Raw genomic sequence first — 26,978 nt, 5'->3', positions numbered from 1 at the left:
TATGCCGTCATTTCTTATGTCGAATAAAGGTAGCCGCGCATAACGTTGCACGCAGCAGAACACACTTCTTGCAATTAAAGGAGTGCCTCTTTTTGTGTTTTTTGTTATGTTTTCAAGTCTATCTCTGAAGTCTCCGTTAGGTTCAATCCAGGCGCACCTGGAGCCCCCCCCCCCCCAAAAAAAAAAATGTAGGACATAATTACCCATTACTTGATTGTTACCGAAGTGATTGGCCAGGAGTCACTCAATCACTCAAGGTATCAGGTCTTGAACATAGATGCAAAACGAGCCTCTTCTAAATTCTGAGTGGCAGTTTGGTGTGTCCGTCTCTTTAAACCGATTATCAACAGTGAAACAAAATGTGCTGTTTAAAACCATTTTCCACTCTATTTTATTATACTTAAATAAGAAAAGTCTATGTTTATTGTTATCGGAAAAAAACATCTTTCCCCACAAATCCCCTATTAGGGATATTAACACTATCTGGGCAAATGTTTCATTTCTTTAGTTCTGAAAAAAGCATCGATAAGTGAAAATTAGCCTGTTGCCTTTTGAAAAGTGTCAGAAACCACACAGCATGATTTTCGTAGCATTTCTGGTAGCTCTGTATTACCTAGATTTGTTTACAATGCAAATTTTGCATGCAAAGGTGGATTACATGCAGATGCAGTACATACATGCCTGTCCAGACAATGGCTGCCACAGAATCACACAATTCCATCTGCCTGATTTTAACCTTACCATCAAAATCCATCACATGCTCTGTTAACATGCTGCAGTATTCAATAGTGTGTTGAAATTTGAAATGCTGCAGTTTTTGGCAAAATGCTATGATCGTGCACCCTGGGTGTGCAAAATGAAGAGCCTCAGAGTAGTGATATTTTGGAAACACGATAAATAATCATGAGATTATTTTTCACAAGATAACAATTGGTTGAAAGAGGCAAGTTCTGCCTTGGGAAAGAGCACCGCAACCAAGCAAGTGTTATTTGGGATACAGATGGGCGTCCCCGAAGGGAATCGAGATTTTGTCACACATTTGAGCCCTCAGAAAGGACAGTCGCCGGCGTGACTGCTATCATAAATCCTGAACATTTGCCCAGGTCTGACCCCACCCTCCCAGCCTTTCAGTGCATTTGTCAATCCCCTCACACCCATGTGAATAGGTCTTGAAAATGCTGCTGTGTAAGAGCTGGGATTGAAAACACATCCGCAGTTCTGCGGTTTTCAGGTATACTTCCTGTACAGTTGTTTCCCTTCTTACCAACTTTCTACCTAGCAATTCTGTGTTATGAACATTTACGATGGTAAAATAGGCCCTTAGCTCCTAGGCTAAATGCTTTCCTGGCACAGTTTCTCAGCTTTGATCTTGATTTGCGAACACAACGTGCACACATACACGTGATTTCTGTCTGCAAGAAAGAATTGTTCGAAGACAAATTTCTGTCCGGGACAGAGTGCCACGGTCTTTTGAAGAGGGGTCTCTGAAAGGTAATGTCCCAAAAGCCTGAGACTAAGCCTTGGGGTTGTATTAGTGAAATACATATTAAAGTGACCTAGAAGGAGGGAGATGTTAAAGTGGGGGCGAGCAACGCTGGGTTCTACAATATGGACTTAAAGAGGCTTCAAATTTACCCGCAGACTCGGAGTGTGCTTCTGTTGCATTAATAGTGATAATTAACAGTAGTAAGGCCCTACCTGTATTATTTAATAGTATGTTAACCTGGGCCCCTTACAAAATCTTGTCTTTTTGTGAGTATTCCGAATCGGACTAGCAGAGACCATGTCTCACCTACCTGGAGGATGCTACACTAAAAACCAGGGCTCTGGTGCACTTTTTCAGACCCTAACATCTGGGCTCTCTAAAGCTGTAAAGAAAGGATTCATGTGTATGTATGTTCATTGCGGCCTCCTGTGGTGTGAGCCCCACACCCTTGCTCCCAGGGAGCACAGACCCTTTATGTGGTGGGGTCACTGCTCTAGAATAAGATCTCTTTATTTGTACCGTAATCATCTGACTTGTATGGGTTGAAAAAGACTGAAGATTAGCTTATTGGTTTCAGTAAAGTGCTTCGATGTGCGCACAGGTGCCTTGACACACTCGGGTTTAGCTCTGCCTTTGTATGCATTGTACTGTATTGCCAGATTGTTCAATAACTGGCATCAAAGACTGGAATATTTACACTTTTAGGTAGACCTAGCGGTGTGTTTAACCTTTATTTTCACAAGAGGCCAGTCCTGCCGTGCTGCCATATTCCCCCGTTTCAGGAAGGGCACGCTTTAGAACGTGTCCACCCGTGAATGACGTCACAGGTGGCGTCAGTGCCCAAACATACCTCGACACGCAAAGGAACATTCTAGAATGGTTGTTCTTGGTGATTCTTAGAGATTTAAGACCTGATTACGAGAATGCTCTTTTTGTCCTACTCTGGGGCCCCATAAAAACTCTACCCTAGTCTACCCACAGTGCCACTTTCAGCTTGTGGGTTTTTTAGCGTCAGTGCCCAGGATGGGGCTTGGCTTGGGGCTTGGCTTGGTGCCTGTGCAGAGGCTGGCAGAGCGGGAGCCCTCTCCAGTGTTGAAATGAAATGCTTCACTCTAGCGTTATAGCGCCTAGCCCCGTAATGGCTTTAAATATCGATTATGTGAAGGCCATTAGCACTTATTGTTGGAGAAAGGTCAATACTTCCGAGCTTGGCGAACCATTTGTCTCCTAGTAAAGGACATATCAGATTTAGCAGAGAGGGCAAGCGCCTTTGTGCCCCGGTGGCGGCCGCTGGTGGGGCTGGCGGGGGAGAGGGACCGGCGCTGCTGTGCTAAAAATACGGTTACCGTAAACCTGCGTGCAAGATCACCTGGGGAGGACAACTTCGGATTGCCAAGGACGGCGCTTCGCACAGAGATGAGAGAGGCGCCTAGAAGCTGCTCTCCGGGCTGACCAGGAGCTGGGCAATGGCGTTTCAGAGCAGCCATAAGGTCTGAGAACAATTAAGTATAAGTGGTGTGATGTTCATTGCTCCCAGTAGTTACCAGGTGTGATAAAAGTCCTACCATTTTTAAATTTCAGCAGGTCAACCTTCAGGAATTTAACAATGGGGGTGAAAGCAAGATGTTTCACCTCACCAGGACATATGAATTTTGATGTAGTAAGTGCCATAAATAATCTAGATGTATTCCCGGAAAAGTCTTAAAATGTAATAATTATCACATCCAATAAAATCCTAATACATTGGTGTCAGAGTCAGATTTTATTCATGCAATCATTTCCACATCAAAATACAGGACTATTTGTAAGGAGGGCCAAGGTTATCACTTAACTGTGCGAAGGGAGTGATCTTGGACTAAACGTCCTCTATTGAAGTCCAGTGTTGGGGGGAAGGATTGAAGTTTATGGATCCAGTGATTGGGAATGAGTGAGTCTCCATTAAAGTCTGTCCGGTCCAGTGTTAGTAGAGGGAGTGAGATTCCACTGATGTGTATGAGGTCGAGTTTTGGGGGAAATAATGAGACTCCATTGCTGCGATTGGGAATGAGTAAGCCTCCTTTGAAGTGTGCGGGATCCAGTGTTAGTAGAAGGATTCAGACTCAATTGAATTTTATGGGGCAGTGTTTGGGAGTGAGTGAGCGGCCATCAAAGTGTACTGAGTCTAGTTTGGGGGGAGGATTGAGACTCCACTGACGTTTACAGGGCCACTGTTGGTAGAAAAAATAGAACACGGTGAAGTGCATCACTGGCAAAGGTGGGTGGGGGGGGGTCACGAGGAAGAAACGCACAGTGCCTATAGATCCTGTGGGCACTGGCTGGTACCGCTTCCGTAGAAGCAGTACCCCACCTGTTATATGGCAGAAAAATGCTGCACTGAACCATATACATGCAGGAGAGTCTACAGTGCAAGCGCACTGGGCGATGCTGGTGGGCAGATGTGTTTCTCTCAGTCACCGTGTAGGCGCAGGTGTAGCCTTGTGTGTCTGTAGGCTGCTGAGGCCACCCTATGCTTCAAGACTAGTAAAGAATAGCCTCCTTGTTAGTCCTCCATCTGAAATCCATCAAGGCTTTATTGGGATGCTGCAGCACGCCCTGCGCCCCTTCTTCCAGCGCCACTGTATCCAGCTGGCTTGTGTGTCAGTCAGGCTGTAGTTACGGGTGTTTGCAGGAGAGGGTGCCCAGATGCTGTGGTAGCGCATGCCTAGATGTTGCAATGTGTGGTAATTCATATGCAGAGGGTGCTGCCTGTGGTAGACTGTGATTGTGCAGAAATGTCTGTTTTGAGTGGAAAAAATCACTGCGTTTAATCTCGAGATACTAATTTAGTTGATACTCAGCTCACGAGGACCTATTATTTTAGTTAGTTTTACAAAAATGGGTGTTGTAGTGAACACTCCTCCCCTGCGCAATCATACTCTAGGACATGCACGCACCCACGCACACAAAGCCCTCCACAACAAGGGACCCGAATACCTCAACTGTCGCCTCAGTTTCTACACGCCCACCCGTCAACTTCGCTCCGCCAGCCTCGCACTCGCCGCCGTCCCTCGCATCTGCCGCACCATGGCAGGTGGGAAATCCTTCTCCTACCTGGTGGCCAAAACATGGAACTCCCTCCCCGCCAACCTCAGGACCACCCAAGACCACCTCGCATTCTGGAGGCAGCTCAAGACCTGGCTCTTCGAGCAACAGTAACCCCCTCCCCCTAGCGCCTTGAGACCCTCACGGGTGAGTAGCGCGCTTTATAAATATTATTGATTGATTGATTGATTGATTGACAACACTTAAGTGCAGATTCTACCCAAACCCTGTCCTTACCCTGAAACCAATTCTCACGCTAGCCGGTAATTTAATCCGGTGCTGTATCCTTCCTCATACCTGTTCCTAATCCCAGTCTCTACTCTTGACACTATACCCAGAAGCAGTACGTCTACGCGGTTGTATGTTGCTGAGGGTGCTCACGTGTTGTTTGCGGTGTTCGTATGTTGCCTGTGCGATTGTACGTGTTCAGATTTAGTCATCGGGTAGGGTTAGCTGTGCAGATCATACATATGTATCCGTTTGCCAGCAGGTGTAGGAGGTAGTACATGTCCGCCGTTGTATGTTGCTATTGGTGCGCAGATGTTGCATGCGATATGCATGTCACGTTTGTACACTGTGGCCTTTGCTGATTGCAATGATTTTTATTAATTATGCAATAAATAAACTATCTCAAACTGTGGTAGTAGGTGTGTAAAATGTTGCACTTGTGGTACCAAGCAGGGAGCAGAGTAAGGCCCATATTTAAGAAAAAGTGGCGCGTCAAAGCTGATGTGCCATTTTTTCTGCACCCTCACCTGCACCTAACCACACCGTGGTTGCACCATATTTTTAATATGGCGTACCATGGCGGTCGTTAGCACAGTAGTGTTATTGTGGCACTTTGCTACACAATGCTACCGTAGCAAAGAGCAAGGAGGCCCACAGTTTTGTATGGGAGCGTCATTTTAATGCCAGCTCTGAGCAGGCGTTAAAAATGATGCCAAAAATGGCGCAGTGAAATCTATTAAATTTAACTGCGCCATTTTTGCAGGCCTCCTAGCGCTGGAAACCCCCCCACGCATACATTATGCCTGACCGGCATAACGTGGCCCAAGGGTTTACAGAGCGACACAATGCAGGGGGGAATATACCCTTAGATGTGCAGATGACTGTGTGTGATGGTGGCTGTAGGTGTGCAGATGTGGGCGAGCTGCAGCGCCGAGACAGTTAAAAGGCGCTCGCTTCGCTAAGTAGCCGCCTATAAATCCCGTGCACGTCGCGGCGATCGTCTCCCGTGATTAGGGCTGGTTTCCTCGCCCACCTCCGCGCCCCGCAGGCGTTAATGGGCGCTTCTCCATCTCCGGCGGCGGCGCGGGTGGCGAGCACTTGGCAGCCCGGCACCGAGGCCGGCTAATTGGGAGGCCTCGGGGATGAGGGCGGTGATTACACACTTCACGGTGTAATTACATAAGCATCGCTCGGCTGCGGCCGGCTCCTGCCCAAGGTCAGAGCCGGCCTTACCTGAGATTAATTGGCGCTGCCACTGAAGGGCCCGCCACCGGAGCCCTTATACGATTAGCATTAACATTTCAACAGCGACACATCGATCGGTGGCTCGGGGCCAGGCGCGCGGCTCTGCAATTAGAGAAGAGCTGGGGGGGAGAGGGGAGGGCGGCGGAGAGAGGAGGGTTGAGGCGGTGAAAGGAGGTCAGGGAGGAGAGAAAAGGGCTGAGACGGACCAAGGCGAGAGGAGGGCTGAGGCACGTAAGGGGCAGATAGGAATGGGGGCGCTGAGGCAGAGGAAAGTGAAGAGGCGTAAGAAGATTTGAGGGAAAGAGGTGGGGAAGGAGAGGATTGAGGGAGAAGAAAGAGGGGCTGAGCATGTAGGGGAGGGAGAGGTATGGAGGGCTGAGGCAGAGAGGAGTAGGGGGGCTGAGGAAAAGAGGTGGTGGAAGGAGAGAAGAGGACTGAGGCTGTAGGGGCTGGGGGAAGCAAAGGAGAGGAGAACAGAGGTCTGAATAAGAGGGCAGGGGAGAGGAGGGCCGGATTGAGAAAGGAGGAGAGGGGAGGACTGAAGAGCGAAGAAGAAACTCAAGGAAGAGAGAAGAGGGCTGAGACATACAGGTCATGCCCGAGTAAAAGACTGGAGCAGAGAAGGAGCCGGGAGCATGGAGAAGTGGAGGGCTGAAGCTGAGAGAGGAGACAGGAGGGGAGACCTAAGGCGGAGATGTGAGGACAGGGAGGGTGAAAGGGATACTGGGAGGCTACTGGTGGGAGGGGTGGGCTGAGGCAGAGGAAGGAGGGCACAAGGCAGACAGGGTTGATTCTGGGAGGGGGGATAGAAGGCGAGAGGAGGGAGGGTGAGAAAGTAGGCATAGAAAAGAGGACAGAGGAGGCTAAGTGGTAGGAGGAGAGAGGGGGTGAGTAGGGCAGAGGGGAGCGCTAAATTGAGGTGAGAGTAAGGGGGGGCAGAGAGGGGGCTGATGGAGGAAGGTAAAGGAGGGGGAGAGGACCAAGAAGTGGAAAGTTACTGGGGAGGACTAGGGAGAGATGCCCGGAAGTAAGAGGAGAGAGCACAGATTGGAGGGACACTGAGATGAAGTGGGGGGAACTAAGGGGAAGGAGGAGCAGAGGACTGAGGAGGACGTAAAGAGAGCTGGCGAGGGGGGGGAGAAGATGAGACTGGGAATAAGGAGCAGAGAGGAGACAACGGAAAGAAACTGATGGGAGAGAGCGCGCCGCGAGGACGTCGAGGGGCCTTGTGTGGAAGGGGAGAGAGGCCCGCTAGAAGAGAGGAAAAAGGAGCGATGCTGTGAGGCGATGAGCACTGACAGGGAGGATAACATGGAAATCCAGATGTGTAAAGGTGGGGGCGGGGCTGAGAAAGAAGGAGGGAAAAAGACTCGCCAGAAAGAGAGGGCACCCAGAGAGGGCACCCAGAGAGGGCACCAATAAACTGAAGAAGGGAGGGCATCCAAGTGAAACAGCCAGAAGCGCCATGCAGGGGCGGACGCAGAAGATACAATAAAGGAGGGTGTACTGAGAGATGGGGTGCGAAAGCATAGCGACAAGGAACGAACAGGGCGAGTTAGGGCTTCATAAAATGTAAAATGGAGGCATGGCGAGTGGGGAGAGGGCCGCTGTGAAAGAAAAGGGAGAGAGCAACGGGGTGAGAACCAAAAGCAAGAAAAAGCGAGAGAGATGCGGACTGTTTCAGTTCGGCCTCAGAGGAGCGGTTGGTAGAGAGAGAGGAGTCTCAGGAAGTGACCTTGGGCTTGGAAAATAAGGGGGCGAGGGGAGTTTCCAAGATCTGAGACGACCTCTTAAAAAAACAACAGAGCCTCAGCGGTGATAAAAATGTTCAGTTGCAGTACTTAAAATCAAGAGGCCACCCCCACAAACACACCCCTCCCAAGAACCTCACAAACGTTAAAATGAGACACACAGGGGACTTAATGGTCGAGTCTTACCCGTGTGCAGGGATTTCTACATCTCGCCATCAGAAATGACCCGGTGAGAAGCTTGAGATGTATGCGTCAGACTCGAGTGTCTAGCTGTGGAATTCTGAGATCTATGGATTAGACCCGGAGTGTACCGCAGTGAAAGCCCGAGAAGTGTGTGTTCAGTCCCTGCGTGTGCATCTATAGGTTCCCACATGTGGGCACAGACCCTGAGTGTATCAATGTGGGAGTCTTGAGATGTATGCGTCAGACTCGAGTGTCTAGCTGTGGAATTCTGAGATCTATAGGTTAGACCCAGAGTGTAAGCCCTAGATGTGTGTGTTCAGACCCTGCGCGTGCATCTATAGGTTCCAAGATGTAGGCACAGACCCTGAGTGAATCATTGTGGGAGTCTTGAGATGTGAGGGTTAGACCCTTAGTGTGGAGCAGTGAAAGCCTCGAGATGTTTGGATCAGGCCCCGAGTATTCAGCTGTGGAATTACTGAACTCTATAGGTTATACCCTTGAGGCCATAGTTATTACACTTTCCTGCAAAAAAATAGGCCCTTGAGACTTTTACCTCGCAGCACACATTGAGGGAAAAAACAAGAGAAATAACATTGTTTCTCCTCGTTAGTCAATGTATACGCTGGTTGCGTAACTGGATTTATCAAGCCACACAAGGTGGGCTTGCATGGCTTGATAAATCCAACTTGGGGTTTGTGTCGCCCTTGTGCCCCCCTGCTTGGTGCAAGGGCAACACAAAACCTAAATAAGTATGCTCTTGAGTGTGCAGTCTTGGGAGTCTGGAAACCCTAAGGCTGCCCTTAGCCAAGCACTTCACTCTTTAACATTTTAATATATTATATACTTATAAGGCTTTCAGTGAGTCATCGTCATCCATTGGATCGTTATTATGTCATTCAAATTTTTCTGCCTCCCACTACTGCATAAAGCATGGGACAGTGGGTCAGCCCTCTTCAGCCATTGGCTAACTTCCTGTGGGGGACGGCATTCTTTCCATTTACAAGGAGCACATCCACACAGAAACAAATTCTATGCTGTGCCAGGGAGTAAGTACTATGCGTGCTTTTTAAGACCAAAAAAATGATTTTTGCTTTTACCCAATGTTATTATTTTTCTATAATAGTGAGGGATCAGCAACACCCCAACAATAAAGTATTGCAAAAAATGCCAAACCAAAACAAACAATAACAAAGGTAAAAGGCTCGTAGTCAAAGCTAGACCCGTGTACCTTACCTATGCTTCTTTCTTTCCATATAGTACTCAATACTGCGGTTTTCCATCTCTGAGCACTGTAAATAACAGGTGTGACTAATACTATTATGACGGTACTGAATTTGTCATATTAAAATGCTGCCAGAGATGGCCCTGACTTGTATTTCAAACGCTATGGCAATCCCATTCACGTCAGCAGCGAGAGCTTTAGTCACTGATGGCTTGGATCTCTGAGCCAGGTGGCTTGCACCAAATGGCCTCTTTTTCATTCTTGTTTTCATGTATATATAGTTATTTCAACAACTATTTCCTTTTATTTCTGTAGGGAGATGTCACACCCACCACCTCTGTTATCACCACAAAATGCCCCCCACATTGCGCTGGGACCGCACCTGCGACCACCTTTCCTGGGGGTGCCCTCCAGCCTGTGCCAGACACCAGGTGAGCCCCAGACTTTGGAAGAAGAAGGGGAGGGGGTAGTAAATCTGTAAGGTAAGTCACCTGCTGGCCTACGTCATTCCAAAGAACTCATTTACAGAGAAACCGCGAGGAGAAACTGCATCCGCAGTATTTAACAATTAACATTAGAAGCAGTCATGCAGCAAAACTGGTACAGTGACTCCAATACATGGACCTTTATTTCTACCATGATCTAAATTTAGCATACCTGTGCACAGATTTCAGAGCAGAGCCCTATCCCTGACCCAGGTTGATTAGCGGACAAACCATGGTCCCTTTTGGAAACTTAAATCCTAACCTAGGCCAGTTATCTACTAAAGCATTTCCCCATAGACACAGAATGAGAAAAACCCTTTGAGACATCTGTCCCTTATCCATTACACTAACCCTTATCCTATGAATGTGCCCCATCGTAAAGCAGTCTTTTCTTTGTAATAGCATGCAGAGTTTTCTCTGAAGAGGTAGTTATCTCTTTACCTGGGTAGCATTGCATGAATAGGTGGATAAAGGAATGATACAAACTTGCAAACCTGTAAACTATGACTGGCGGGAGGGGTTAGACGTGCAGGTGTTGTATTGTGCTTGCACTTATTTAGCACATCTGTAGATGGGTAGCACGGCCCTCCAGTGCTAAGGATTAAGCACAGTGTGTCATTCATGTGGTTTATGGGGGTAGTGTTTTGATGTGCACTGATCATGTTTTGTCAAAAAGATGTGAAAAATGGGACTTCTAAGTTTTAGATGGGAGAATATGGATGAATACAAAGTGTGAAAGTGCATTGCTGTCTATGTGAGAAGTGTTTTTGTGTTGTGTGTGTGTATGGAAAAGATGTTTCTAACCATGTTGCTGAAGGTGTGAGAAAATACACATTTGTGCACCTTTGGATAATTCAGCATCAGACAGTCTAAACCATATTAAGTATAGTCATACGAAGAGCCCTGAAGTAAACAAATGCTACCATTGGGCAGTCTTGAATTCTATGCAGGATGTGCTTCGAAGCCACACAGGAGCAACCCTATTAAATGATTATTAAGCCAACAGCCATGGTGTACGCTCTGACGTAAATGTGTCGGAGCCTACAGCTATGACCAGAGATCGGCAGAAGTAGGTAGGTGAGATTGGCGAACATACTTGTGTTGGGTGAGGGCATCTGTGTCAGGAAGCTGTGTCCAGCTCTGCATACAGAGTGTCAGAATTGGACAGCTGTGTCACAGGAGTTCTCCACCTTTGACTGCAATGCAGTAAAAGTGGACAGATGTGTGCCAGGTGGTCTCCATCTCTTGTGCAACGCGGTAGAGTATGCAGTGTGTCCCAGAGGTTTTCCAGCTCAGAGTGCAGCCGAGTAAAGGTCTCATTGTGTCCCAGAGGTTCTCCAGCTCTGAGTGCTGCTGACTAAAAGTGGACTGATGTGTGCCAGGGGTTCGCCAGCTGTGTGCAGCTCAGTAAAGGTCGACAGTTGTGTCCCAGGAGGTCCCCAGCTCTAAATGCAAGAAAGTAAATGGATGGACAGCTGTGTCCCGGGGTCTTCAGTTCTGTGTACAAGATAGTAAATGTGGACACGTGTGCCCCGTAGTTTTCAACTCTGAGTGCATCTGAGTAAAAGAAGACGGTGTGTTTGATGGCTTCTCCAGTTCTGAGTGCAATGTAGTAAAGGTGGACAGTTCTGCCCCGGGGCTCTCCAGCTCTGAGTGCAAAGTGGCAAGGGTGGACAGGCGTCCCAGCGGTTCTGCACCTGAGTTCAACATACTAAAGATGGACTGATGTGCCCCAGGGGTTTTCTGCCATCTCTGAGTTCAACGTAATAAGATTGGACAGATGTGACCCAGGGGTTCTCCACATCTGAGTTCAACGTAGTCAAATTGGACAGGTGTGACCCAGAGGACCTCCACCATCTGAGTCCAACATAGTAAAATTGGACAGATGTGGCCCAGTGGTTCTCTACCATCTCCAAGTTCAACATAGTAAAACTGGACAGATGTGGCCCAGTGGTTCTCTACCATCTCCGAGTTCAACATAGTAAAACTGGACAGATGTGGCATAGGGGTTTGCTACCATCTGAGTTCAACGTAGTAATATTAGGTAAGCGTTTCCGAGGGGTTTTACAGCTCTCAGTGCAGCACAGTAAATATGGGTAGGTATGGCACAGCGGTTCTACAGTTCTCACTGTAAATGTGGACAGGTTTGTCCCACGAGTTCTCCACCACCTCTGAGATCAACGTAGTAAAGGTGGACAGGTCTGTCCTAGAGGATCTCCACCTCTGAGTGCAGCTTAGTAAAGGTGGACAGGTGTGACCCAGTGGTTCTGCACCTCTGGATATAATGCAGTAAAGACGGATAGGTGTCTCACAGAGTTTCTCCAGTTCTGTTTGCAAAGTGGTAAAGTGTGGCAGATGATGTCTTTGTGGGTTTTTTGCAATCAATGCAAAGTGGTTGAAATAGGCATGTGTGTTTGGGGGTTTCTAGATCTGGGTACGGAATACTATGTGTGCACAGTGGTTGCTAGGGAGCCTTCAGCTCTGAGTGCTTACTGGTGTGTCTCTGAGTACTTAGCGGCAGAGATGGAGACGTGCTTGGTGAGTCCTCTGATTGCTAACTGGTAGACATTGACAGTGTGCCTGGAGCCTCCAGTTAAAGAGTACTACTGGTCTCCATGTCTGAGAAGTTAGTATTAGATGCGGTAAGGTGTACCGAGGACAGCACCTGGCAATAAATAAACTAACGGTGTGTTTTTCTGCAGGTTACGGGTTCCTACAACCAGCCCAGGCTGAAATCTTTGCACGACAACAAGAGATGCTGCGGAAACAGAACCTAGCTAGGTGAGAACAGTGCAGACTTTCTCTTCTGTGTTCTTCGTTTCATTCCGCTTTTTTCTACTGACCTGTGTGTTGTTCCAATGTTTTGCTCGTCCTACTCTCTTTTCTTCAAATTCCTCTGCTCTTTTCTTTCTCATTTAGCCATTTTATCTCTCTTCCTTGCCCATGTTCCATCTTTCGCCAAGCTAATGTCATTTCTTATTTTTCCTTTCACATCACCATTATCTTCAGTTTATAATGAAGTTAACCTGGGCATGCTAAAATATTGTGGAGAAGTATAGCAGTGGAATTTAAATTAGTACATCTATATATGTATTTACCGCCACAGTGTTCTCGTAGTCAATATTTTACCACAATAACATAACTTTACCCTCTCTGTCCTCGTGACTTTCCTCTTTCTTCCTCCCTTTCTCTAATGCTCTTAATGCTGCTCTCTGTTCGTTCCGTTTCTCTCACAACTGTTTAAGGCCCATGTGCAAAGTGTTGTGGATTTCAGAAATATGAAAACTTGTTGCAATATCCTCTAACAGTCTCTGAGTCCGAGGGTCAGTCTCTGTAAATTATAGTCATTTGATGGTCCATCTATGTATGCTTTTAGAGTGCCTGAATGCAGGAAGGCTGGACCTCAGTGGTGTATATGGGTAGCTGGGTAAGAGAAACCCTATTTGTGTCATGCTAGTGCACAAAGGTCACGGACTGTGCACGGGTTGTAACTCCTTCAGCTTGCAAGCTCCTTCGGGTGAGGGTTCTGCCTCCACATCTCCACATCCCGAGCTTTGCCCAGGTATATCTTCCCTGGCTGAGGCCTCGAATGACCAGAGCAGATCTGAGCTGTGATTCTTGGCACGTCCTCTCTACTTTGTGCCGCGTGCATAGGAGGCCTCTTGCAAGAGCTAGAGGTTGCCTATAATGCAAAGCCACACTTGTATTTATGCCTCCTTGTTCATAGTTCCTAGGGATTTTGCAGGACAGCTAGTCACAAAGTGGCGGCAGCCTGTCAGGGATATAACTAAGCAGTGATTTTTGCTAAACTTCGTAATTCAGAGACCTTGTTAGGTGTGAGGTTAGCCAAGACATTTTGATGTAACTAAAATTATGTGTACAGTATATATGTAGGGGCTTAGAGCCATCTCTCTTGGTACATTGGTCTGTTGTTGTACTAGTCACATTTTTATTACCCCAACTACAGAAAATAAGATGGGCTATATGCTCACTTCATCTATTGGCTAACTTCAGTGTGAACGACTGCATTTTGCCCTTTCCCATGAAGCACATCCATACAGAAAGTACTTTACTAAGTTCGAGGCCCCACAGCTTTCCTAAACAATAAAGTTTTGCAAAAACCCTGACGACTAAACCAAAACCCCAGTCCTTTTGGTGTTGCCAGGGCTTATGTATAGATTACTTATGTTTGTATATTCTTTGACAAGTCACTTAAAGCTTCCCGTCCTCCTGTAAGTCTACCCTCTGGGAAGATTTGGTTTCAGGATCTTGGGGATGGGCAAGCAGAAGAGAGGGCCTTGTTTCCACTACCGGGTAGTTTGAGGTTTTCAGGTTGTTTCGGGCACATATTTGTGACAGTGGGTCTGAATCTGGCAGCTGCTGCTCCTTCTCTCAATCTACTCCCTGGAAGGGTTGTCACTGTCTCTTTCTCTTCTGTAGGCTGGAGATGTCTGCTGAGATCATCCGACAGAAAGAGTTGGAGAACCTCCACCGGCAGAGGCTGCTGTCCACAGAACCCATGGCCCTGCACTCTGCACTACCCCCCGATCACCCGGCGCTGCGAAATATGCACGAACTACCCGAGGGACACCCGCTGCGCGAGGAACTCAACCGGCGCAATGCCATGCTGGTACTCCGGCACAACAACACACCACTACTGTCCCTCAACCACCATGGGGTGCCAAGCTCTACACCCCCAAAGGAACAAGGGGGTGGGAGGAGGGCCAGTCGCAGACCGTCCCAACACAGGACTGAGCAGAACCAGAGTGAGGCAAAGGAGCTTCTGGACCCAAGGGGGAGGGATGGGGCCACGGATGGTCATGACGAGGAGATGAAGGACTCTGAGAGTGATGCTGAAGCCAGCGATGAGAAGGCTGAGAGCCTAAAAGCTGAGAGCAGCAGCTCAGGCCATGAACTGAAGGAGGGCAAAGAGACGGTGAAAGGGTGTGAAGGCATAAAGGACATCAGTGACATGAACACCAGCCAGACCATGCCCTGCATCTCCTCTGGCACAGAGTCCCCCAACCACCTGCTCGGCCCCAGCGTCCCCAAGAGCGAGACCAAGTACCTGCCTCCTGGCTCCTTGCCGCCACCTCAGCCATTCCCTTTTGGATTTCCCTACTCTGTCAACCCGTACTTCCCCTCAGGTAAGTTCCTGACCTCATTAAGCACACGTTGTTGGCATTAAGGGCAATCTGTGTTTCAGTTTTTTTTTGTTTGTCAATTAGGAAAGTAAAATATGGTGAGGTATTATTCTTCTGAGAAATTATTACATTCTGGTATTCACAGTACATGCCAAAACATTCTTCATCTGGGCACTCGGCTTAGACTCCAGGCTTCAGAACATTTGTGTAGAGGTTTCATTTATCATGTTCACGTTTCTCTCTTGCAACATGTTGTGCACTTGCTTCAAATACATGTCTCTTCGAGCTGAAATGCAGATCTAGACACATTTATGTATTATTTTAAAAAGTTTGAGTCTACTTGCTCTCCCCTCTGGAACTTTAGTGGATTTTTGATCTCTGGGACGTTTTTTCGACCTTTTGATAGATTTATTCCACAACGTAATTTAAGTTTGTCGTTGAGAAAATAAACTCATCATATACAAAATCCCACATTCCTGTCAGCAGGAAGTAGCACACTGTCAGGGCCGGACGTTCTTCACTGCCAGGCAGGAAGTCCCGCCTTATGAAAATGGGAGCCTAACCATGTGAGAAGAAGAGGTCCTAAAGGTGCAAACCAGAGACGTCCGCCGTAATATTTTGTCTCAGAGGCGGAGGTCCTTCACTTTGTTGTCACTTTGGTGTCTGCACTTCATGCGTTATTTGTCAGCAACAGTGTGCTCTTGGTTGTGAGCGGATCCTTTAGGGCAGCTCCTGCCCCTGGCTTCCTCTTTGGTGACCAGGGCCACCTCCCTCCCACCCCTGCCCTCCCCTAGTGCCTGGAGTCATCAAGGCAGCAGCATTTGAGAAAGGAACCCGGTCTCGGTCATTTTCATTTCTCTACTTTATATTACTTGGCTGCGCCTCTTGACAGTAAACAGAATGCTGCCGAGGGGCCATGAGTGGGACATGGGTAGGGCTTGTGATGTTATTGGGGGGTTAAGTGGGTGAGGGATGCCACTTCTACTTCTCTGACATTTTAGTGAACGGATGTCCATGGGCTTGCGTCTCACCACGAATGATGCGTAGGAACAAGATTCGAAGGAGAGGAGACAAAGTTTCGAAAGAGGGAGTGCCAGTGTTGTGGGAGAGAAGGGATCCAAAAATATAGGAGGCATTAAGTAATTATTCAGTGATTTGAAGGACAGCATGGGGAGAGGGCAATTTAAGAAATGAGAGGTGAAACAGCAGTGAACCGACTTCAGAATTTAAAGGTGAGATTTGACGGTTGCGAGAGTTAAAGAAGAACAATCTAAGGACGACATGAGGGGTGAGTGGAGGGGGTAAAAGTGAGTGGAATTGTGAGGGAGCAGAGACTTTTGAGGGGCTGAGGGGAGAGTTGCTGATTTCATAAGGAGTCCAGGAGTTTATGTCAGTGAGACGATGAGAACTGGTCCTCTGTGAGCACCTGGCGTAAAGGTGCCTCTTACCATCCCTACCACTGATGAGACGTGGAGTCCACGCGAAGCCTGTTGCTAATCAGCGCTACCTTATGGGTGAGACAGGAATACATTATTCAAAATATATGTTGTATAAGGGAACCCATTGTTGAAACAAGTATGCAAACAGACATGAGCCATTACGGCAGCTCATTGGTGAGCCAGCAGTGCAAAGGGAGTGAGATCTGTACCGTGCAACTGTCTCTTGGTGACAAGACTGGTACCCAGTGGGTGAGGTTATCTGCTGTACAGCTTTACTTGTTGATCAGACTGGCATCCGATGATCAGATATTTTATGTAAAAGTAACTTTTAATTTCATTTGGATTTTTTTCTTGGTTTTGCCTAGCTCACCCATTATCTGTAAATCTTCAAAATAAAATTGCATCAGCATCGGTAGGAATGTCAGGGAAGGTGATATATAATATATTGATTGCATTCTCTGTGAAGATGGGATTACTTAAACGTTTCCGTGTAGAGATAGCAATTTATCAGTTATCATAAGATGGTATTATTTTTCGAGAAATTTGTATCGATATTTGTGCCGCAGTCAAAAATGGTTAACACGTTTTAAGATATGTACTTTTCCTCTAGTGACCTGGCCTTCGCATATCACTAAAAGTAACCTGGATAGCACAGGCTTAAGTTATGGTGGTAGTCTGCCGTGGAAGGGGGTGGGTCAGTGGGACCCGTCCGTGCCTCATGCAGTCTATGTTGTAGTGACTGGACTCCAGTAATGTGTACTTACCGGTAAAGACACGTGTTGCTTGTGAATGGGTCCTGGTACTTGTGGGAAGAATTTCTGATGTATATTTCCTGAAAGCACTGAGGGGGTGAGGGGGGCTGGACTAGTAGAGAGGGGGGAGTCGATAGCCCGCTGAGTGCCTCCGTACGGCAGACCTGCAGGGCGCAGTCAGATATCTGCCCCCCCCCCCCCCCCCCCCACCCTCCCCTCCCGAGCCTCGCCTGCGCAGGACCCCCTCCATCTGCCCCTCTTCTCCCAGGGGAGGGGAGCGGTTCACGGGGCGACGGGAGCTGTCAGCCCCCTCGCCGACACCAGTCAGATCCTGTCAACCACTCTCCTCTCTGACCTTGTTCTCGGAGCGGGGGCTTCCTGCCCCAGGGAGCCAGCGAAGAACTGAGTGCGCCGGAGACGGAAATCGATATATCGACCATCCAGACGCAGTCCAATTAATGCGGGTCCGTCCACGCCGCAGCCTGCACAGGCCGCGATAAGGGAGGGGGGTCGGTGGGGGGGGCAGGCAGCCATGCAGTGTACTGCCAGCACGGAGACCCTAGTACTGGCAGATAGAGGCCGCGGAGGAATGAAAGTATAATAAAAACGTAGACCTGTATGGAAAGGTATATAACACAAACCGACCAGGGATGCAACAGAGAGCTGTGCATTAATGGGGTGTTTTGGGAGAAAACACATGGTTAGACTGCTGACAGCACAGTAATAAGTACATTTTACCTCCTAGATGTGAAGAGTCTTCATTCGCCCACCTGAGAGGTCACGTGTGGGCCGAGCGAGGACGCTTTACTTCCACAAGGTCTTGGTTGGTTATGCATTTGGGGTTATGCTTCTGGTAATCACTCTTTTTGCTGCCTAACAAGGCACAGGGGGAAGAACATGCCACAAAGTAGTACCTTCTTCCCCCTATGGGTAACATGTTTGATACATCCTCTTTTCACAAAATATATCTAATTGATGGATGAAGAAAGACTATGGAGTGACAGACAAGAAAAACCTCTTGGGGGGGGGCTGAACAAGGAAACGTGCACTCTGAGCGCTGAAAGTAGAAAAAAGAGTCCCGTCGAGCAAGCAGTAGAAGGACACAAATGATGCAAGCTGTACTCTGCTAGGAATATGGCAATTTGTCTATAGCCATGACTTAATAAAAATGCCTTGCTAGGCTTTCTGGGGAGCCCCATGCTGCTGTTAAAGGTGACGGATCTAAGGCAAAGCTGGATGAAGCCAGGCAAACCCGGTAGGTACCCCCTCTTCCTGGGCAGCAAGCATAATCTTTTAACTTTCAGTTCTTTCACTGCATATTAAACGGCCTTGCTGCTTCACAGGCCCTGTGTAGACATTAGTTAGACACCTGAGATTATGCAGGAATGTATATGTCAGTCTGTGTGGATGAAGGTAACTGAGATCTTTAACAGGTGGAAATCAGCCCAGGTGGCTCAGGGCTACACTGGCATTTTATATTGGCATGCGGAAAAATCACCTCCTAGCTCTGGCACATGATGTCACCCACACTGCTCTCATCTGGGGTCATCTATAATTTCGAAGGTGGTAATAAAATCATCCCTTGGTCTTGGCACATGACATCACCCGAATGAACTAATATTGGAGCTCCCGTAATTCCCAAGGCGGTATAAAAGAGCTCTCTTACCTCTGCCAGTTTACCCTACTAATAAAGCTCCTCATTGGGGGCTACCATAGTGGCCAGGGTGGTGGTAATATCATCCCTCCTCACTGACACCTCACCTCACTGGCTTCTCCATGTGATCTAGATCTGGAATTGGAGAAAGAATCCTGTAATCCAGCTTTTTATCCTGCCCCTCCCTCTGGTGTGTCTGACTGGGACAGTTGTGTCCAGCCTCAGACCCTAACGCTGCCTGCCTCTCCACAGGCTGTACCTGTGTCCACACAGTACAGCGTCTCGGAAACTAAACATACTACTCACGTGCACTTTGTGTGCGGTCTTCTTGGAAGCTTCCTTCACACACTGATAAAGGGTGTTTCTCTCTTAAGCACCAAACAAGACATCTTCTGCCCACTCATACCACGAAGACAGGAACCCCTGATGTGGGCATTGTGTTCTTCAAACTGTCCATGTTGTGTGTGGAGTGCAAGATAAAAACTAATCTGCACCCACATAGAAAGTGTGCATTTCGGAATTGTTCATGGACGGCCTTGAAGATCTAGCGTTGGCCATTTTTAGGTCTAGTCTGGAGGCAGCTTTAGTTTTTATATTGGACTTATGTTTTTTTCGAAAAAATAAATAAAATCACGGTAAAAATACATACATAAATTATGTACCCTTGATCAGCTCTCTTCATCCATTTGTCAGATCCTTGTGTCATTCGCACACACCATGGGACTATGAATCAGCCAACTTCATCCATTGGGTTTATTTCACTTTGAACTCTTGCACTTGTCCTGATCATGTGCACAGGTGCCTGAAAAACAGTGCTCTTCGGTTCTAGGGCTGGTGTGATTGACTGCCCTACTTGGCAACTCCATGAGTTGTTTTTTTCTTTTTTTTTAAACGTATCCATTTTTTTCTGCATGTTACGCTGTTTGTAGAAGAAAATTGCGTCCTGCCCAGGGCCAGACTTGTTGGCTTTGCCAATGATGTTTTATTAAAGGTAGTCACCTATCCGCACCCTGTTCAAGAGCACTCTGACTATGTCTGGGGAGATAGTTCAGTATGCCACCAGCTAAATTAGAAATTCAAAATTAAATATTATTTCACAACCCACTCCCAATAAAGGGATGTGCTGTCACATTGTTGATGGCATGGGTACTCTTGCCAAGAAAGCAGAGCATGCTGGAACTTCATCAGTGTGACAATCCAGGCAAGTCTGGATATGATCTGTGATGACATTTGTGTTTCAATAAGAAGCACCAAATTTTTCCCTTTGAAAAGGCTGTTTTTAAGCCACGTCTAGAACAGACTGATGTAGAAACTTGAAGATAAAAGTCTGCCTAGAATCACACTCGGTCAGGTTTTGAGCTGGTACCGACTTCATTACCCAAAACTGTAAATCTAGAGTCTACTACATCAGGCTGGGGGTGAATCTGAGACAAAGAAAGTCTAAACTGAGCTGAAATCAGTGATGCAGGGTCCAGAATCAGTATGTCAGAGCTTTCCCCGCCAACGCAGAGGCTCCCTTTGCACAGGTTGTGCAGAGGAGATGCTTTATTGACGATGTAATGTAGTCAACCAGGTACAAGGTCCTGCGCTCTGGAAGAATGCCCTGGTCACTCCAGGGTAGCTGTGTGTCAGGTGAAGCCATAGGCACCCTGTGGAGGACTCTTTCTCAAACCCTGGTGCCACTGTCCACCCAGACACACAGGGCAGTGAAGGGTTCTCAAACCCTGGAGCCCCTGTCCTTACAGAAGCACACAGGGCAGAGAAGGGCTCCCAAACCCTGGTGCCCCTGACCTTATAGAAGCACACAGTGCAGTGAGGGGCTCTCAAACCCAGGTGCCTTTGACCTCCCAGACACACTGGGTAGTGAGGGTTTCAAACCCTGGTGCCTCTGTCCCTACAGAAGCACACAGGGCAGTGAAAGACTCTCAAACCATGGTGCCTCTGTCCTTTTCAGAAGCACACAGATCAGTGAAAGACTCTCAAACCCTGGTGCCTCTGCCCTATAGAAGCACACAGGGCAGTGAAAGACTCTCAAACCCTGGTGCCTCTGTCCTTGGCAGAAGCACCCAGATCAGTAAATAGGTCTCAAACCTGGTGCTTCTGTCCTTACAGACGAACATAGAGCAGTGAAGAGCTCTCAATCCCTAGTTGCCTCTCTCCTTTTCAGAAGCACCCAGGGCAGTGAAGGGCTCTCAATCCCTGGTGCCTCTGTCCTTACAGAAGCACACGCACATAGGGCTATTAAGGGTGCTAGGAGGATCCCTTCCTAGCACTCCGTTCCTCCAGCTCCCACATCAGCTAGAGGCCCAGAGGCTGCGTGAGTGGTCCGATTGCAAGCACAGGGAGGGGATACCGGCTCCTGCTTCTTGTGAGGGCCGCCCCTGCCTCAGATACTGTGCTGTGCCCGGCGCCACACACTGCTGCTTCTTTCTTTCGTCTCGCCACCCTCCGGTGCTTGTTGGGTAGCATGAAGTGCTATGTAAGAAAACATCATACTGGATGAGTTCCATTACATAGATGAAGAGCGTTCGCTATGGTGACCATTTCCTTCCACGTCATTACGGACACTGTTCGTGTGATCACTTCATGCATTCTGGGTCTAGTAGTCATGCTTTGAGTCCACTGAAAGAAGTTGACCAACACACCTTAATTGAATGATTTGTAGAGGATAAACACAGGACTGGAGACAGGGTCCATAATACATGGATTAAGAGTGTCCCTCTAGAGCCCACTGTAGTTGTCCAGCCTCACAGGAAACTTCTAGGAGGTACAGACTACTACACCATACTTTGGACAGAGCACCACCCTAACCGGGGAGTTTAGGACCCAGGGCCTCCATGGTCCAAGCCTCTGCGCCATTCTGGCTTCACGTTGGCCAGGCTGACTTCCACCCTCCTGCCTTGGGCGATAAGGGGGTGGAAGGAAGTGGGGAGTTGCACTGGAGGCCCGTCATTTCCGCCCGCTGCACTGGCTGGGGGTACTTAGGTGACCCTACCCCTGGCCTCTGCATTTTGTGAATAGCTGGCAGGGACGGAGGGCAGACCTCAGCAATGTCTCCCACCCTTCCATCCCTGTGATCCAGAATGGCGGGATCTGACATACTAAATTCACCCCCAAGCATCTCAGGGGCCCCTGGGCAACACGAAGGGTAGGGCCAAGCAGTCCTGACCCAACAATCAGATGAACACACCAGCTGGAGGGACTAGGGTGCCCAGATCACTGGGGTGGGCATGGGGCTCCCGCTCCTGATCACCACATCTCAGCCCCATGGCAGCTTGGTGTTTGGGGAGCGGAGACCCTGTCTTGAGGACAAGGGACGGTGGGGTGGTGGGGACCGCCCCCCATTGATAGAGGTGTTATAGCTTTCACCTGTGTGGTCTAGTGGCATTTAGGAATGCAGAGATGTTTTAGGCGGTAACAAGCCATGTATTGCTTTGTCTGATTTATTTACCTGACTGATGTTCCTCCGTATGATTTATCTATCTGTTTTTCTTATGTCCTTTATAATATTCCATAAAATGTGTCTGATAATGTCTTAGTTCATTTGTTCATCTTCCCAGTATCTGGAGTGCCATGCTCCATTGTGTAATAAATTATTCCACTCAAAATCTCTGTCTACCTTTGTCGATATCTCGTTGGGGTTGTGCTGGGGCTGGGGCCAAACTGGGGGCATCCGGGTCCTAAAGAGCTAATAGTGAGCCCTCCAAGAAAAAGTACCACACAATAAGTAGACCTTTTGTAGGAAGAGAGATGCTCGAGATTCCAACCTCCTTGAGCAATCTCCCAATCCCGCCCCAGTGACCTGGGAGGGATGGGTCTTTAACGAGGGACGTGCGGCTGGATGGGTACTCAGAGGCTGATCTGCTTGTCTTGGGCTTGTGGGGATTTAATGAACCCTCTCTCTCTCTCTCTCTCCAGGAGCTATGGGGGGGCTATTCATGGACGGAGAAGAGAGTCCAGCCTTGGAGGACATCAGTAAATGGACAGTTGACGAGGTGTGCAGCTTTGTGAGCGGTTTGGCGGGCTGTGCAGAGTATACTCAGGTGAGTGACTTTTTGGGGTGAGCTCAGGTGAACATAGTTACAGTGATGTGAGTGTGTCTGTGCTTATGCGATTGGATAGGAGCTGGGTTCACTGTACTAACAATGGGGACACTTTCAAGTGAGTAGGGGTACAATCAGACAAGAGTTTAAGGGTTATTTTTATGTGAGTAGAGTTTCTGCTGTGCACCGAGGTTAGTGACAATGGAAGTGCACTCACATGGGCCAGGGTATGGTCAGTCAAGTGGCTATGAAGTTATGCAGTGCTGGAGTGAACACTAGTGAGTAACCATTGAAGCATACTTATAGGAATGAATGAATACTGGGTTACGCTAAGGTGAGTGGAGGAGGCTCGGGTACACTCAGGTGCGCAGTTTGCCTGACGTGAGGATCAGTGGTGCTGCACTGTTGTCTCTGTCCCTACCTTGCAGATATGCCATGCTCAGTATCTCAGTACTTCACCCTGTCTCCTCACTGCCAGTGAGCGTCCCCCCAGGGCTGAGTCGCAGGCCCTTCCATCTGCTGCCTATAAGAAACCTCCTTTGGAGACGAAATTTCCAAATCTATATTCCTCCCTCTCAGTCTGACTTCAAACCTACATGGTGGCTATATTCCCGCCTTCCACTTCCGACTTACTGCTGCTGCTTCATGCTTAATCCTGCCAATACCCAGATCAAAAACACCCCCACAACGTCTGCTTCAGAAGTGATTCCATCTCCTTTCTGTGCATCTGCATCCCTCGTTGCCCTTCATCCGGCATCCTCCAGGCTTCTATTCACAGTGCAAGGAGGCAGTCTGCTTTCATCACCACAAATGTGACCTACTCTGTCGAGGTCCTGCTTTTCACTTTAGTACCCAGTAAGCTGGACTGTTGCAACAGCTTCCTCTGCCTCCCTGCTCCTGTCCAGCCAATCACAAAATACTAGCTTTTGCCACATACGGCTTTCCAGATGCACCTTGCCCCGCAGACACCAGGCAGGCCCACTGCACCTTACAGGAGTCTACAGTTCCTCAAGCTTGTGTTAAGTTCGTCCTCATCTTCTCGCTCTATCCCCACATACCCTGGGCACCTACCATAAATTCAGCACCACTTCAAAACAAAAAAAAACTGATGGGTGGAACGCTTGCAGAAGCCTCGGCCACTGGCAGCCGCTAGGGCCGCATTCGAGGCATCTTTATTCATCCCCTGAGATTCCAGATGGGGGCAACCTTTGGCATTCCAGTGGGAACGCTCCAGCCCAGACACTACTTCACCACATCTTAACCACCCTATGCCTCCCCCACACTCAAAATTATTTTCCTAATGGCCACTTACACTCAGGCTACGCACCTACAATGGAGACTCCAAAACACAATGCTTCATCTCTCCTACCCCCGACTCTGCTATGTCAAGAGGGGTTTTTGTGGCTCGCCATCCATACTCCGCGCTCGGTTTTGTGTTGCCATCTACTACTACACGGTTTGATGTGATCTGGGTCCAGTGTGTCTGGTCAAGGAGCCGGTGGAAATATAAAAATACAAATGCAGTTGTGTTATGTGTTTCGGCCCGTTCAGTGCCCCTTCTGGGAGAGTGTTGAGCCCCAGTCAAGTGCCAATGGAAGATATATTGTTAGATTTCGCACCGGGCCTATTTCACCCGGGCCCTTAAAACGTAGCGTGTCTCCCAAATACCGCCCACCGAAGCCCATTTAGAGACATTGAAAATACCCGAGGCAGGCATAGAACTCACTGGAAAAACAATGGCAAAGTTAAAAGAAGGTAGAATTTAGATTTCCTGAGGGCCCTCGAGGCACTTATCTGTGACAGATGCTGACCAGACCCGCCCGCTGTTAGCCGTTGGCCACCCTCCGAGGTCAGGTACCATCCGCCTCTTTTTAGGTCTGGCTTGACAGTGCAACTGTTATTATAAATTCATTAAAAATACACAGAAAAGTCTTTAGCTCCGTCCAGAAGAGTATTTCTCTTATCATACGCTGTGTCCCCTTATCACAGGCTCTTTCGTGTATCATTCTATCTTATAGGGAGTGATTGCATTGCAACGCACGAGGAACTCTATATCTTATAAGCAAATTGAATTATGACACGTTAAGTTCTTTATCTTTTGGATACATGGGATATGGAAAGAATTGTTGTTTCGTATTTTGTCTGCAGTAGGCTGGTTTAAGTATTTAGTCAGGAGTGAAACTGCAAGGCGGTCCTATTTTCTCCGCCATTGTTTGTTCTACTCCAAAGTAGACTCCCCGAGGCCTCTGTACGTGTATGATGGGGTTAGCCGGGGGGCACCTGGGGGCGGAGGGGCCAAGTGCGCGCAGCCGGCTGGTTGTTTTTTCCTCCCCCTAGCATGGTGCTAATCCGATCATGACACGCTTCATTAAAACCACCTGCATGCGCGGCTTCCACCCGGAGGCCGCGTGCGGGAAGGAGGGGGGGGGCGGGGCGTGTGCGTGCAAGACTGTATATGCGTGTTGAATGTGTGTGCGCGGGTGGATGTGATTGCGTCCCTGGCGCGAGAGTGCTCGCGTGTTGGTTTGGCTGGTTCCTGACACACCGGCTGCTGTGTACACGCGTGTTTTTGGTTTATGTGTATGAGCTGCGGTGATCGCAGTGGCGGCTGGAGGGTTACCCAGTTTTAGTTATTTTTTTTTTAATGCATGTGTATTTGTGTTCATGCTCGAGGTGGGAGACTGCAAGAGTCTGTCAGGCTTGTGTGGGCCATGTGTGAACCCCGGTGAACTGTTTGTGTGTTCAAGTCCCACCGGAAGGAAGGAGAGCGGCGGCCCCCATGCTTCACGCAGCCCGGCTGGTAATGCGTTCCAGGCCTCGAGTCAGCCTCATCTGACCCGCATCCAAGTTCTGCTGGGAAGAGGGCCGGGGGCAGGGGAGGGACTGGGCTGGGATCCGCAGCCCTGCTGGGCCAGTTCAAGGGGCCGCGGAGCGCTGGGGAGGGCGGCAGAGGGGTGGGGTGCAGTCAGGCCGCTAGGAAGAGGAGGGCGAGAGGGACCTCTCTGCACCCCTGGAAACACCTCCAGAGTTGACATCACTATAGGCAGCTGCTAGACAGGGGCACGAAGGATAGAGGGAGGTGTAGGGGTGCGAAGAGGGGGCGACCCAAGGGTTTGCAGTCACTGTGATCCGAAGTAGGACAAAGCCGTCTTAACTCAAAGGGGTGCTGCCTGGGAGCTACCCGATGAGGGGAGTCACTGTGGTCGACAACACCAGGGGCCTAACCCAAGGACCGGGGGAGGGTTACGATAAGAGGGTGCTCAGTCCATGGATGGAGGCTCTACACAATTACCGGGAGTGTAATTGGGTTAAAGATAATTGGGGTTGTGGGTGTTGGGGCAACATAGGAGGAGTTCACAATGTTGCAGCGCTTAACCCAAACAAGAGGCACTGGCAGTCCACACACACAGCTCCTGTTAGGCTTCACAGCCCTGGGGGCGGGGCGGCGGGGGCTAAATGCACTGGCAGTCCACACACACAGCTCCTGTTAGGCTTCACAGCCCTGGGGGGGGGGGGGGGGGTCTAGATGCACTGGCAGTCCACTCACACAGCTCCTGTTAGGCTTCACAGCCCTGGGGGCGGGGCGGTGGGGGGGTCTAGATGCACTGGCAGTCCACTCACACAGCTCCTGTTAGGCTTCACAGCCCGGGGGGGGGGGGGGGGGGGGGTCTAGATGGACTTAATTAAAAGTTGGCCTTCCATAGGGACGCTGGTGTTAGACGCCACAAGAGAAGGCATTCGCTTGTTAGTTGGCATTCGGAGAGTGAACTTGCCGCGGTGTGCAGTAAGGTTTCATAAAACGAGTCGCTGGGTCCAACTCGAGGAGAAGCCGGGGGCACATTTTAGGGAACAGGACTCACCTAAAAGGGGGCGGGCTGATTGAGAGGGTCCATAGTACTGTTGTGATATCCCCCATGTGGCAGTTGGCGCGATCGACGCTATGATAGGTCTTTATCTCAATTTATCATTTAATATCCAGCTTCTCCCGATAGAGTAAATAAAATATGCATTTAAAGTATAGTACAGTTCAATCACATTCGCCAGTCTCCTAACCTAAATTCTCGTCCATTCTGGGCCAAAACAGTTGGGGTGGTACACGGGGGTCACACCGCTGTTGGGGGATGGGCTGAACCTGGTAGGGTGCTACGGGGGAGTGGAAGGATGATCATTTAATGGAGGGGGTCGACTTCAGGTGGGCCACTGATATGGTGCACAAGAGCACACCACCACTGGGTGCAGGGAGTATCTGCAACAATGCAGCTTGG

General features: G+C 48.8%; 1 protein-coding gene across 5 annotated transcripts in view; it reads left to right on the top strand.

Annotated features, from left to right (window-relative positions):
- The window catches only part of SAMD11 (sterile alpha motif domain containing 11), a 215,997-nt gene that overhangs the window by 180,482 nt on the left and 8,537 nt on the right, over positions 1–26,978 (top strand). For all 5 annotated transcript variants that reach the window (XM_069241127.1, XM_069241126.1, XM_069241125.1 and 2 more), the window contains 4 exons: positions 9,512–9,627; positions 12,384–12,462; positions 14,122–14,828; positions 22,589–22,713. In XM_069241127.1, the coding sequence (XP_069097228.1) occupies positions 9,512–9,627; positions 12,384–12,462; positions 14,122–14,828; positions 22,589–22,713 (1,027 nt within the window). The remainder of the gene's footprint in view (positions 1–9,511; positions 9,628–12,383; positions 12,463–14,121; positions 14,829–22,588; positions 22,714–26,978) is intronic.

The sequence above is a fragment of the Pleurodeles waltl genome, chromosome 6, assembly GCF_031143425.1.
Source record: "Pleurodeles waltl isolate 20211129_DDA chromosome 6, aPleWal1.hap1.20221129, whole genome shotgun sequence".
NCBI lineage: Eukaryota > Metazoa > Chordata > Amphibia > Caudata > Salamandridae > Pleurodeles > Pleurodeles waltl.
This window is presented reverse-complemented; position numbering and strand designations above follow the sequence as displayed.